The sequence below is a fragment of the Lampetra fluviatilis genome, chromosome 15, assembly GCF_964198595.1.
Source record: "Lampetra fluviatilis chromosome 15, kcLamFluv1.1, whole genome shotgun sequence".
Lineage (NCBI taxonomy): Eukaryota > Metazoa > Chordata > Hyperoartia > Petromyzontiformes > Petromyzontidae > Lampetra > Lampetra fluviatilis.
The window spans coordinates 11210600-11225388 of record NC_136289.1 but is presented as its reverse complement, the minus strand read 5'-3'; the positions used below and the strand labels follow the sequence as shown (position 1 = coordinate 11225388).

General features: G+C 42.9%; 1 protein-coding gene across 1 annotated transcript; it reads right to left on the bottom strand.

The window, feature by feature from the left end:
- Positions 1–2455: 2455 nt before the first annotated feature.
- Positions 2456–14504, bottom strand: LOC144936061 (E3 ubiquitin/ISG15 ligase TRIM25-like). Its single transcript, XM_078862874.1, has 8 exons — positions 14429–14504; positions 11666–11745; positions 10384–11065; positions 9113–9208; positions 7350–7583; positions 6646–6668; positions 4907–5040; positions 2456–3619 (listed from the first exon to the last, which is right to left on the bottom strand). Exons 3-8 carry the CDS (start codon positions 11035–11037, stop codon positions 3084–3086), a joined length of 1677 nt encoding a protein of 558 aa, XP_078719000.1. The 5' UTR covers positions 11038–11065; positions 11666–11745; positions 14429–14504; the 3' UTR covers positions 2456–3083.
- Positions 14505–14789: the final 285 nt, after the last annotated feature.

Genomic DNA, 14789 nt, shown 5'->3' with positions numbered 1-14789 from the left:
CTCGACAATGCCGTTTAAACAACAAAATATCACATTTGTTTTAACATTCGTAAGTTTAAGCGGAAATACAACGGTGCATGAGATCTATGGTGGGCGTTATCTTTCGTGTAGATGCATTCCCTTTTGTGCGAACTGCCGAGTATAATGGTGAGGCAATGCGTACATACCTCAAACACAGAGAGCACGTTTTTAATTCACGTATAATAGCCTGCATTATGTACACATGACCTGGGGGCGAAATCAAAATGTACCTTTTTTGTAGCAAGAATGAACCCGGCCCATTCCCAATTGGCCGCACGATCAAGCCCAGCTGACCTCGAAGTCAATACCTTTCATATGAATAATACATTTAGGAGCTGTAGGTGAACGCAGATCTCACCTCTGCCTTGATACCGATACACGATGAAGTCCTCTCGCTGTGTGGCATTGTCTGACTGGTTTATCCAGAGGAGGCCTCGTCTGTTAAATATGCAGCTACACTTGAGGTGGCTAAGTGGCTCTGGAATGATAAGACTGGTAAGAACCTCCTGGTTACACCAGCCCACTGGGGATTATTGTGTCCGTCGTGCAGGGAGGGGCTGGGTGGGGAGGAGAGGGGCTGGGTGGGAAGGGTGGGGCTAGGTGGGGAGGGGAGGGTTGGGAGGGGATGGGTGGGGAGGGGAGGCGGGGAGAGGTTGGGTGGGGAGGGGCTTGGTGGGGAGGGTGGGGCTGGGTGGGGAGGGCGAGGGTGGGGAGGGGCTGGGTGGGGAGAGTGGGGCTGGGTGGGGAGGGTGGGGCTGGGTGGGGAGGGGAGGGTGGGGCTGGGTGGGGAGGGGCTGGTCACCCCGTGGTGCCCTTATGAAACTCAACGTTTAACCTACTCACGCCGGCTTGTGCCCGCCCTCACAGTCGGGCATATTTGCGGAATACACCACGCCGCCGTTGACCCTGGCCATTGATCGAGCAACCCAACGTTCCTACCAGCTCCCTCCGCAGGAATGTGTTAAAGCTCGCCGAGGTGGTGTCGAGGAAACAATGTTTGGGAATAACATTATTTTATTGAGGAATTTTGTAAATATTGGTTCCCCTTCCAAATATTTGTACCTTGTTTTTTTTGTAAAATTGCGTCTAGGTTCATATACGTGTATATTCAACTACAACCTCAATTTTACAACTTACTTTTAAACAATTGCTAATTTCAGTGTAATTGTTTTATTCATTATACCGTCTCTTTTTCCCTAATAGTCCCTTTCTTTGCCCGAACTCAAATATTCCTTCCCTTTGCGGTACAAATATTTGCTCCAGGGGTGGAACTAATTGAGAATTGACATAACCAATGTTTACTTTCCCCATTATCGCCGAGCCACCCGTGACTAAACGCGGTCCTTACACCGAGGAAGTTGATGGTCTCGGGCCAGTTATCAATGAGGGCACACATAACAACAACATCAAATTGCGTTTTCGCTCAATTAGGACAAAATCAAGATGTGAGAAAAAGTTGCGACGCCCGTGCAGCAGAGGCGCCTGAGAAAGGGCAGTGCCATCGACTTGGAGTGTACTTTGAAACACATTCCAGCGGAGGGAGCTGGTAGGAACGTTGGGTTGCTCGGTCAATGGCCAGGGTCAACGGCGGCGTGGTGTATTCTGAAAATATGCCCGACTGTGAGGGCGGGCACAAGCCGGCGTGAGTAGGTTAAACGTTCAGTTTTATAAGGGCACCACGGGGTGACCAGCCCCTCCCCACCCAGCCCCACCCCTCCCACCCCCCACCCAGCCCCTCCCCACCCTCCCCTCCCAGCCCCACCCTCCCCACCCAGCCCCTCCTTACCCTCCCCTCCCCACCCAGCCCCTCCCTCCCCACCCAGCCCCTCCCTGCACGACGGACGGACACAATAATCCCCTGTGGGCTGGTGTAACCAGGAGGTTCCTACCAGTATAAGAGGTTACTTGAAGGGACCTCATCATTGGTTCTGTGATATCACCTTATCCGCCGGGCCATTCTCCACTCTAGCACGGTGACGATAGCACATTTGGAATGGAGTTGGATTACATGTTTAGCACACAGCGTTGGTGTACGGTGCTTTTTTTGGAATATTTTGCTGGTTTTTCCCGGATTTTCTGTTTGCACTTAGTCACATAGTCACTTGAAGATGTTTTCTTGTTCATGTTTTTGTCTTTTGTTTGTTGCGGTTGCCCCCGATTCAAGAGCCGAATGGCTCACAGGGCTATACCAAATAAATGAAACTGAAAACTGTAACTGAAACTCCGTGGGCTTGGGTAAAATGTATCCATAAGTCTTCAACGTGCAGCTTTTTAGTATTTGTTGCGAATCCATAGCATGTTGTAGAACAAATATCAACCCAAATATCAACCCATTCATATTTTGAATGGGACTCCATCCATTATGCACGACGGACCAGGCCAAAACAACTGCAACATGAATTTGGCAGAATCGCTTTATTTAATTCCATTCGTTTTTGCACAAAGCCACAGTGTCATTTAATCGTTAAGAGCAAGACCAGGAGAAAAAATTACATGCTTTGGTTAAATCAATAGTTATACTTTCTAAAACACAGTATAATGTTTTAAAGTTACATAAAAAGAATAGGGTGCCCGAAAACCAATATTAGCATTGTTATAATTACTGTTGCAGCACTGCATACCCATAAGAAAATGAAATAAAATTGACTGTGAAAAAACTTGTCGCACATTTTAAACAGAACAGTAAAATCAGGGTAAGATTGCTGGTCTGAAGCGACAGACACGCATTCTAAAACACAATGCATCTCCAATTCGTAAAAGAAAACCTCACTAATCGGCTGTGTCGGGTGGAAGTGGGCAAACAACACATGGATATTGGTCGTGAAAGCCTCCATGTTAAAAAGGTGCTACATTTCAAGTAACATTAATATCTTGATTTGAATATTTCGTGACTGCAGGAATCCATACTCTTTGGTGCTTTCGGCAAAGTCACGTGGGTGGAAAATAAAATAAACCACGACGTTTCAGGCGCAACACACAAGCGTCCATCATCAAGCGATTTATTTTATTTTTTACCTACGTGACTTTACCGAAGGAACCAAAGAGTAACATTAATGACGACTTCACGGTGAGCACATGGTCAGTGCCCCACTCATGACTTTAAAAGCGGCAAACACTGGCTCTGTGAATGCCGTGCTGAACGAATGCAGGTGTGTCTTAACTAAACATACATTGTAAAAGGCAACCGTTCCTCCATCACAATTCAGCAGGACACCAATCCTCTTGAGGTTGCCGTTAATCTGCAATGTCGTTTTATCCGCTCGATGATTGACCGTCACGGCACCAGAATTATTCTCAAGACACCATGATTTATCATTCCCACCCAGCTCGATTAAGGCACCTTTCCCTCTCCTCGGCAAGGAGCTGTAGGCGACTCCTACGGCCCACTCATTGCTCTCTTCAACACCAACTTCCCAGTAATGCTGCCCAAACGTGAAGCTCTCGCAGCTCAATGCTTGTCTCCAAAACGAAAACCTCTGGGGCATGTCGGCGATCTCCTTTCTATTTTGGAACCTTGGCAGGCACAACCTCTTCCTGTCTTTGGCGACTTCAAGGTGACAATGGGCTGTGTCTGAATCCACGGCGATGTTCCTGAAAGCTGCCATCAAAATCGTTCACATTGGCGAATGTCAACAACAACAAACGCACGAAGAGCGCATCTTATCTCGCAATGTTGCAGTTTGGTTTAGAAATATTGTATGGCATACATAAATGATGGGGGCAGAGCAGCGGTGCCGTGGGTAGCAGCACTGTGCTCTGAGTCCATTTACCCGAGTTCCATTCCAGGCCAGGGCTAGCATCAGTTGGCGAGTGATATTCGAACTGGTGCTGGGCAACTCCCCTTTACCAACTCGTACTGACCATATTCTTAGGTTTTTTCGGTAAAGTCACGTAGGTAAAACATTAAAATTAATAAAAGTAAAATAAAATACAATATAAAAATCACGACGTTTCGGAGGCAACACAAGCCTCCGTCTGCAGGTGGAACCGTCACAGCCACGACAGCTGTATCAAGTAAATGAGAGATTGCAGGAGCTACCACTCCGTTTATATAATGGTTGGAGGGGGGGAAGGGCCAAGTACAGCACACTTTTTATTCATATGGTAAGGTGAGGCTTAAGAGGGTGAGCCTTTGTTATGGAGAGGTACGGTTTGTGACTCAACCTGGCCTACCTAACAATAGTGTGAAAAGGAGAAATAACTAAACATGGTAAACCTGTGATAGTTGTCTCTCAAATAAGATTGGCCAAATAAGTGTAGTTACATTTTTTTTGCATGGTTAATCACATCTTTCCAATGATTACTCAGTTTGTAACCATCATCACGGTTGAAATTATGTCTGTGCTTGTATATTTACTGACCAGCATGGTTAATTATGGTATGGCCACACCTACACATACATCAATGGATATATTGTTATATAAACATTCTACTTTACTTTTTATTGTAATTGATGGGTATTTTTCAATAGTTATCATAATTTAGGTCACTTGCAATTACAATTTATATCACAAATAAAGCACATACAACTCAATCAGCACAATTTGCGAGCATAGGAAATGCATGAATTGTACATCTAGCACCACTAATACATTTCTTATTGCTATTTAAATGAAAATACAGGTTTCCGTCCCTTTATGCGGGTTCACTTTGGGCGATTTCACGTATCGGCAGCTAACCCTTTTTCTACTCAAAATATGCGGTTTGAAGTCATTCATATGCGGCTATGCGATCGGACGTGGGACGACACTTTGTGTGTGTGCTGTGTAGGCTACTCGGCAGGCAGCTGTCTCGTGCGGTTTTGCTTTTTTGGAATGCATCTACCGCACAAAGTGGGGGTGACCTGTACACGCACAATTTTCTCCACCTCCTTTCAAATACTTACACATCAACATTTGGTTTCGATCCTTCCACTCCGTGATTTGAGAGGTGACCTCTGTAATAGAGCCTTTCAAATTGGCAAAGAGGTCTTTCGTCACAATTTTTGCTTCGGGCTGGCCCTTCATTGCCTTTTTAATCCTAAAATAAAAACAAAAACGTTAAAAGGTTTAAAGATGGTGCATCAGGCGCGGTTCGTCCACTCGGGGCGTTGGGGCGTCGCCCCACCAAGCAGCTGGAGATGAGAAATAGTTTTTGTCATGAGAATACTTTTCTATACATTATTTTGTTGTGCTAACAAAAAAAAAAGAGTATAATGATTTCGATTTAAAGCTTTCGTGACTGCAGGGATTCATCTTCTTGGTTCTTTCGGTAAAGTCACGTAGAAGGGAAATAATAAAATAATAAAAATAAAAAATAAAATACAATTCTCATTTTAATATTTTATACGTTATATGTTTTTTTTTATTTAATTGTTTTTTATTATTTTATTATTTCCCTTCTACGTGACTTTACCGAAAGAACCAAGAAGAGTATAATGATTCTTTCAACGTAAATTTCCTAATGAAGATAACATTTTAAGTTGTTCATTTTATAAACCGCTGCAACACCACAGTCTGATTTGTGCCTTGGGGAGGTCTCGGGGCGGCTGTGAAGGCGTCCGAGTGAGAGATTTCCCCATCATTCGTTGCGATCAGCTTCTCGCATTTTATCCACGCCGTTTGAGACCCATTCAAGGCGGTGAAAAAGGCGCCCGTGGCTGTAATGAGACGATGGCAGAGCGCGAGGTTGCATTGTGCAAATATAACAGCTCACGGCCTACACGCTGTAGGCTTTTGGCAGTGTCAAAGGGGTTGTGTAGTGTGGACTTGAGGGTCATGGAGACAGCATTTGAGTGCTTTGTTGTTTTGCTTCGTATTGTTTATAAATGCCTACCGTTGGTAGATAAGACAGTTAAATCACTTTCACGGGAAGGCCAAAAAATGGCCGAGGTTTTTCTGAATGAGAACACCTTTTTTCAGAGGTCACTCACAACAGTCCCACCTCGTGTAAATGTCAAGAGCCACCACTGCAGCGTATGATATGGCAGTGTTACTCCTCTGGTATGAAATGGTGCTTCTTAATTTAAATTCTCTTTTTTCCATGTGTTTAATTTGCAGATTTATATTATTTGTGTATTCCATATAAATCATTCCAGTATGGTGTTTGCTAGTGTGCTTTTGCAGATTGCATTGCTACACGTGAAAATGACAAATTGAACTTGGTGATACACGGACTGACGAAAGGATGGTCAACACCCAGAGATGTCAGGGTTTATTTTTAATAGTGATGCATTTGTATGTTAATTTGTGTTGCATTTAACCTCTAATTTTCAACTGATATATAAAGACAGATTCCTTTCACTCATGTGCAGGACATTGGTATGCCACTAATGCAGATATGTCTCCTTCCTAGAACCTTATGGAAAAATAACCCTTTCTGGCTATGTTAAAATTGTGTTTGCCTATCCGTCGGAATGGGTTGTGTGCAGGGACACGCATTCACCCAGAGCAGAGATCAATTCATGCACGAGCATGAAAGTCATATCGAGATACCATAATGACTCGGATGGATTAGCATTTCCTGCTGAAATTGAACCAAAGTTTACAGCTGTGACTGCAATATTGCAACATGCCCATTCACATTTACACAGTTGTGATGGAATTCCATAGCCCGCATTTGACCTTTCTACATGCACGTGCATACCTTTCCTCCATGGCTTGAGACTCCTACAGCAGAAAAACAAACATGCAAAAATTTAATATTATTTTAAAGGCATTAAACTTTTTTTAACATTGCAAACGCAGACATTTCACAGAATCTTAGTTGCATGTAGAATCACAAGCGACATTCATATAGATTTTTTTTTTACAATTATATGTTTGTCATCTTTCTTAATTAGGCAAAGCACAGCAGAACAATGAAGGTACCACGTGACAACTCACATGGTTTATCAGAAAAAGTTAAAGGTAAGCTAGAAATTCTAATGGTAAGGACTTAGGAGTTCGTTTTTTGTTGCAAAATATTTGTATGTGTTACGTAGCAGTGCTATTTTATTCATTTGAAAGCATGTGTATGTATAACGTATGCTCTTAAAGATGTTGCACACCAGCATGCACTAGCTTTACTTTAAAACATCCAGAAGGTACTTTACCGAGGTTACAAGAAGTCAGCTTTGAAAATACAACAGACAAGAAGTCTGTTTCTTCACGTAAAAAAAAAATATGTTTTTTGTCCATCAGTCTATGGCCACTGTGGTCCCATGTTTTCCATCAGCATTTGCGATTACTTTAACATGGCAGAACAGCCTCCGTATCTGTTCACTGCGGTCCTCATCTTTGATCCTCCACCACAGCCCACAAGTATCGTACGATTTAGGCTACGCAGAGTGCAAAAGGTAACCAGCCTACCTCCAAAAATGCAATGTCATCCTCGTGTCTCATCAGTGCCTGCACTTCGCCATTGATGGCAAGTGTCTCATCCATGCTCTTCTCACGCAGGGAGATCTGCCCGGTAATCTTCTCAAGCATGTGACTCTCCTCCGTTTGGGCAAGTTGCTGGATTCGCCCATGCTCAGCCTGCAGCTCCGTCACCGCTGCCTCAAGCGAACTGGTGATTTTCTTCTTAAATTCCACCGACGCTTTCTGAGTGTCAGTAAGGGATAGGCAAAAGTTTCACTCTCGTGTCGACAACGCAGTAACCTAATAGGGGTTTTTACCCTTTTTTCTGGCAACAAAACTGATACCTTTTGCAAGGAATCATGCTTACATTAACCACAATACTGGCAGTCAAATGCAAACAAAAAACAATACTCTGATAATTTATGCATTGTCCTTGAAACTGATTGGTCCACACCAGAGACAGCTTTCTTTAGAGCCTAGTCTCGTATGGTGTTTGACTAGATGACGCCAAAAGGCGCACAGTTCAAAGACAACGCACTATCAGAGTAATGAGAGCTCGGGGTGAGCAGCTACATCATGGGACCTCCTTTGCCAGTACCAAAATATACTAAATGGGTTTTCCCATGTTTTCTTGCAACAAAACTGATACCTTTTGCAAGGAATCATGCTTACATTAACCACAATACTTGTTTGCATTTGACTGCAAGTATTGTGGTTAATGTAAGCATGATTCCTTGCAAAAGGTATCAGTTTTGTTGCCAGAAAAAAGGGGGAAAACCCTATTAGTATATTTTGGTACTGGCAAAGGAGGTCCCATAACGCAGTAACCATTAAATAAATAGAACTCACCACAATGATCTGTTGTAACGTGTTCAACACCTTGCTTCCATCTGAGCAAGTCACTCGCGAATCTCCCTCTGTTGTAGGTTGTCAAAAAAATGGCCCTGCTTCTTGTATGTCTATTTATGTAACATCACAGTAATATCTACGCCACCATTTTTCCATGTGTAAAATATGTGTTTCATGTTTAGCATACCGGCTAACCAACATAGAATGAGTAATTGGAATATATGCAGGCTATTGGATACCCAACAAATCCTAAGGATAAATACATTCCAGTTTCAAATTTACAAAATAAAATATCCTGAACTAGCACTTTCATTCAACTTGTCTTGACTAAATAGGACAAATATAGGGGTGCCATCTGCTCCCAATTGCCAAATGGTTCAGTACAAAGACAACATTCCTCCGTATAGCCTTAAGATACTGTTAGAGCAAGTGCTGTTAGCGAGTACATATGAAGGCCAGCACAGCACACGAGGGGGTGGGTGGCCAGCACCACGCCCTGCTGCCTTTTTAAATCCTTTATATTAAGTTCACTTGCTTGCTTGCTTGCGCGCTTACGACCGTGCAAATCTTTCGGTCGTTTTTTAACCCACTTCCCATGATCCAATCGAGCTGACATTTTCCACACAGACTCGTTTTGCGTGACAATTAATTTTCGTGAAAATTTTTTTCCAAAATTGTACACTTTTTAGGAAAAAAAAAATGATATTTAATTACCAATTGCTTAATGGTGGCAGGCAATCATCTGACCCATAGGTGGCAGCCATCTCAAGCCAGAGGACGAGAGGACTCTAGCCGCCCCGATGCCACGCATATAAAGGATTTATAGTGAAAAACTTTGTTTTTACGGGTTAATTTTTTTAAAATCTGTGCTTAACGTGTGAACCATCTGGAGCATGGTGTTGAGCGTTAGAAATGTCAAATACCTTCACGTTTTCCTCCGTCTTCTTTAGAATATCCAGCTTTTTTATGTCTGTGGCCTTAGCTGAATTGAGATTTTGAAGGTCACTGTACAGCTTTTTCTAAATAATAGAAAAATAAAAGTAATTAATAATGGTTCAATATTGCACACAGGATTCTACAAAAAAATAATCTAGAGATTCGGGCTCATGAATAGAGGGCATTTAATAAGTAATTTAACATTAAAACTAAGGCAATCAAAGTTTTATCCCACATCCTTCACATTTTAGTAAAACTTAAGTTTAATATTGAGCAGAATCACGATTTTGGATGTCCATTTCACACAATACATAGATGTGAATAATCATTCGTATCATCATGCAATGGCTCAGTAATTTCAGACTATACCCCAAAAAGCCAAGTAAAAAAGCCAAGTAAAAAGCTATTATAGCTTTTACTTGGGTATAGTCTACCAATTTGGAGTATAATTCAAGGTGAAATAGTTTGTTCACTTTTAAACTGACGTTTAATCCACATTGAGATACATGGTCTTTTTCTATAAATAAGACATTTTCTATAACTATAATAACAATGAAAATGATACTCCATAAATGAGTTGTATTTAGGCTATTTTAAAATCTTGAATGTTAGGTTGCCTAATTTGTATAATTGCCTGACATTTCAATGTTTTCTTTCATATGAAAGTAGAATATTATATATAAAATCAGGCAAAGCACCTTTGAAATTGATACATAAACATCAAGGGATTATACTGACATTAAGATTTACATCAATATTACAGAAAAGTAACAGCAATATCTTTTATGAACATTTTTTAAATGTGGTCCTTCTTTGTTAGTCAATCCTTCACGCAATTATCAGTGGCTGCCCTAAACCAAAAAGTACCATTTGCATCTGCAAGTTCAACCAACATATGACCAGGGTTGGACCAAGCCAACCATGATTTGGCCACTGGGTTAGTTCCGGAGTTAGGCCATCCAAATGCGGCCCAACTTAAATCTCGACTTCAATAACAGCCAGTGAATTATTTATGTCAATCGTAGTGTGTGGTAGCAACATTCGACGATGGCTTATGGGACAAATGGGCTGTTGTCCATTTGTCCCATAAGTCCGACCCTGCATAAGACTGCCCCAGGAAATGTGTTGTTCACAATGGCATATGAACACCATGAAATAGAGGTCAAGGCTATAAGCCAAGTGCTAACCTAGTACGTACAATACATTTAATTCATCGTAAATACATTTGCCGGGTTTTTTGTTTATATTTTTTTCGTACCTTCTTATTGGTAGCAAATTCATCAATCGCCGTGATATCGTGCCCACGGTGCTTTCCTGCCATGCAACAGACAGTGCACACGCACACATTGTCCTGTGTGCAGTACATCTTGAGAGGCTCTCTGTGCTCAGGGCAGAGTCTGAGCTTCACGGGTCTGCAGGGTTTCACCAAGATGTGATGCCTGAAGGCCTCGTTGACCAGGTGAGGCTCCAAGTGCTCCTGACACATGGAGAATACGCACAGTTGGCAGGTCTTGACGGCTTGCCTCTTTGCGCCAACGCACAAATCGCACATGATCGGAGTATTAACCGGCACATCTTTAGGCACCGGGACGAGACTGGCGACAATTTTTGGACTCTTTTTTTTCTTTGGAGCCGGCTTAGGAGCCGCAGTGGTTAATTTTAAGGAGGCGAAGCTTTCCACGATGTTGGCAAGCTGGAAGTTCTTCTCCAGCTTCTGCTCCATCTCCTGTCTGTCCATGAAGAAAAACGACATGCGGCAGTGGGGGCAGTTGCTGGGCCCATGCTCCCAGGTCTTGAGGATGCATTCCCTGCAGAAGCTGTGCTTGCAGTGCAAAATAACGGGGTCTCGGTAGTACTGGAAGCAGATGGGGCACGTCAGCTCATTCTCCAGCTGGTCCTTCGATGCAGCCATTTCTCTAGTCCTGATCACACTAGAATGTCTTCACGATAAAAAGAAAAACGGCAGTTAGAAACTCAACTGAAACATGAGCATTAAGAAATACTTTTTAGTGTTGTGAGACCCGGTTACTTTAGATTTAGCATTTTTAAAAGGCCAGCAGCCATTTTACCACTTACTGTAAATATCAGCCCATTCACAGGTGATAAGGCACAGAATGACACATACGTTAACAGTGTTAGCTATCTGTATAGAGTAATGTGCAAATTTAACCATGGGGACAGCTGTTTCGTTACTCATGACAAATTAGTCACAACATAAGAATAGGTTTTACCCTTTCTGGCAATAAAACAGGAGGTGTTAGGATGTTCAAACAGCAAACAGAAACCCTTGTGCAAGGAATCATGTCTGCATTAACCATACATAGTTGTGGTGAATATGCAAACAAAAACATGCTCTGGTAATATATGATGCCTTGTCTTTTGACACTTTGATACTGGCACGAAAGGTCCCATGTTGTAGTCACAACGTGTAGCTTTAATGTGTTATTAGACCCAACTTGACCCTCTAAACAAAACCAACAAAAAAAGGTTCATTTTTAGAAAAAATATACTGTATTTGTGCGAATGGTCAGCAAACTTGCCACACTTGTGGATCCAGACATCCACGAAAGATTCGCGGATGTCTGGATCTTCTCCTGGAGCGGCTTGTATCTCCCGATATCTGCGGCACACAGCGTCGGGGGGTTAAAAAACACACTGAATGTCAGCCAGTCGTGATCTGTACAAGTGGTAGGGGCTGCAGTGATGCGCGGATGTAAGACTCTTGTTTTGCTAAACAATAAATATTGACTTCGTACAGAACTATTTTAGGATTTCTTAGACTTGGGAGCGGAATGTGTATCAACGGATCCACGATACGGTTCCTGCGGTATCACCGCGGATTATTGGACTCCCGCTGTAACTCAGTAGCACTACAGAACTTAAGTGCAAACAATGTAATGACTCGATCTACATTACGTCTCAATGAGCAATTACGTACAATGCAATACAGTCTTGGACTGTGTAAATGATGGCTCCACATCTTAGAGAGGGGAGTGTTTGCATTTTCAATCAGTCTACAGGATTGAAATCGGACGGAGAGATGCGGAGGAGTTGCAATGAAATGTTGATGTATCTATCACGTATATTAGTAGGGTATTTACTACTATAATGAGCCAATAATGTCTGTGTGTCCCGCGCGTGACGTCACTCCACGTCGACCAGCCCCCCTCATTAATAATCACGAACAGGTGACGTCCTCCATATGGACCCCCCCCCTCATTAATAATAATGAGCAGATGACGTCACTCCACATCGAACAGCCCCCTCTCATGAATAATCATGACCAGGTGACGTCCTCCAAATGGACACCACGCCCCCCATTCAAAATAATTAGCGGGTGACGTCACTCCACATGGGGGGGGCGAGGCGCCTCCTCCCCCCTCCTGGGCGTCAACTTACAACCCTCACGACAAAGGTAGAAACCTCACGTCATGTGATCTCCGTGACGTCATGATGAACAAGGGATTATAACCTTAAAATTAAATAGGCCTGTGTCACCTTACAAACTGCACACGAATGGATGCAATGAATATCACGTCGCGGTCTGATTCACGCTTGCAAGTTTCAGATTTACTGCAATACACCCGTCCCTGGACGGGGCAAAAGGCTAGATTATAATCGATTTGCCCTCTACAGTACAGTACTGTGTCTATGTTGTGCGTCTCTCTCTGCTTGTGTGTCTGTCTGTGTGTCTATGTTGTGTGTCTCTCTCTGCGTGTGTCTCTGTGTTGTCTCTCTCTCTCTCTGCTTGTCTGTCTGTCTGTGTGTCTCCGTGTCCTGTGTTTTGTCTCTCTCTCAAATGTAGTTCTACCTGATGACGGTTGCTTGTGTTGCAATCGAAACGTCGTACACTATTGTTTAACTTATTTTCTTTCCAGTGACTTTACCGAAAGAACTCAAGTTCTATGCATGACCGTTTGAGGCTCTGTATTTTGCGTACATGTACCAACACAATAATTCCTGCATACGTAAACAATAGGCACATGCACAAACAGCACTGAAGCATGCGTTACAATACTGATTCCCAAGTTACCGCAGTACGAGGTGTCACTTAGGCTGTCACATTACGGTGTCAAATGCCACACTGCATTGCCACGTGAACGAGACACAGAAACACACACCATTGAATAATGAGTGTTTGTAAATATACAGCTTCATACCTGTCAACCCCTTATCAGTGCCCTCTACCTTATTACAGACCGATTTAGAACGTATTGGTCACCCCGTGCCCCTTCAAAATCTCAATGTTTATCCTACAAAGGCCCATCACAAGGAATAAACACAAACAAATAGACAAATACATGTTTTTTGCCCGTATTGAAACGGCTGTACGTCCTATAGACCTGCCAACTCGATTTCCCTGTACAAGAATACGGGATAAACCGTGTGGGTTGACAGGTATGCTACTATACACTACACACTACACTACTATACACTACACATTACACTACTATACACTACTATACACTACACTACTATACACACTACACTACTATACACACACTATATACACTACTATACACTACACTACTATACACTACACTACTATACACTACACTACTACACACTACACTATACACACTACACTACTATACACACTACACCACTATACACCAGAGGTGTGGACTCGAGTCATGTGACTTGGACTCGAGTCAGACTCGAGTCATGAATTTGATGACTTGCGACTCGACTTGGACTTGCATAACAATGACTTTGTCCCACCTATGAGATGTGGACTCGAGTCATGTGACTTGGACTCGAGTCAGACTCGAGTCATGAATTTGATGACTTGCGACTCGACTTGGACTTGCATAACAATGACTTTGTCCCACCTCTGCTATACACTACACTATTATACACACTACACTACTATACATGCTACACTACTATATACACACTACTATACATTACACTACTATACATTACACTACTATACACTACACTACTATACACTACATTACTATACACTACATTACTATACACTACACTACTATACACACTACACGACTATACACACGACACTACTATACACTACACTAATATACACTACACCACTATACACTACACTACTATACACTACACCACTATACACTACACCACTATAAACTACACTAATATGCACTATACACTACACTAGGCTGTACGCCGTATGGACCTGCCATCTGGATGTCCGTGTACAAGAAGGTTAAACCGTGTGTGGGGGGGGGGTTGATAGCTCAGCAAGTGATCTCACATTCAACCCAAGAACGAATGTTTTTAGAGACACGCGCGCCCAATTATCGGGACACCACGAAGCGGTTTACCTCCGAACGCGGATTTTAGTCGGGCAACTTCGTGTCTCGAAGCGAGGATGGGGAGAGAGAGAGACACACGGGGGGGGGGGTGCACGAAACGTTGACGACTTCCTATGCGGAGGAGGGAGTTTCCGCGACGAAGCTGCTCAACAAGACGACATCCGTGCGGGGAAATGACGAGCGATGTGGGGCGGGGTGGTGAGGTTTCAGTTTCATTTCATTCATGAAGGTGTAGCCCCAATGAGCCACGTGGCTCTTGACTCGGGTGCAACGGCAACAAACAAAAAAAAACGTGAACAAGAAACATCTTAAATTTCGATTTAAAGCTTTCGTGACTGCATGGATTCATCTTCTTGGTTCTTTCGGTAAA

Coding starts and splice junctions, on each gene's coding strand:
- LOC144936061 (XM_078862874.1), bottom strand. CDS start 11,037: ATGGCTGCATCGAAGGACCAGCTGGAGAATGAGCTGACGTGCCCCATC. Junction 5,041..6,645: donor TCTCAAGCCATGGAGGAAAG/GTATGCACGTGC, acceptor TTTTTATTTTAG/GATTAAAAAGGCAATGAAGG. Junction 3,620..4,906: donor TCGAAACCAAATGTTGATGT/GTAAGTATTTGA, acceptor TTTTGATGGCAG/CTTTCAGGAACATCGCCGTG.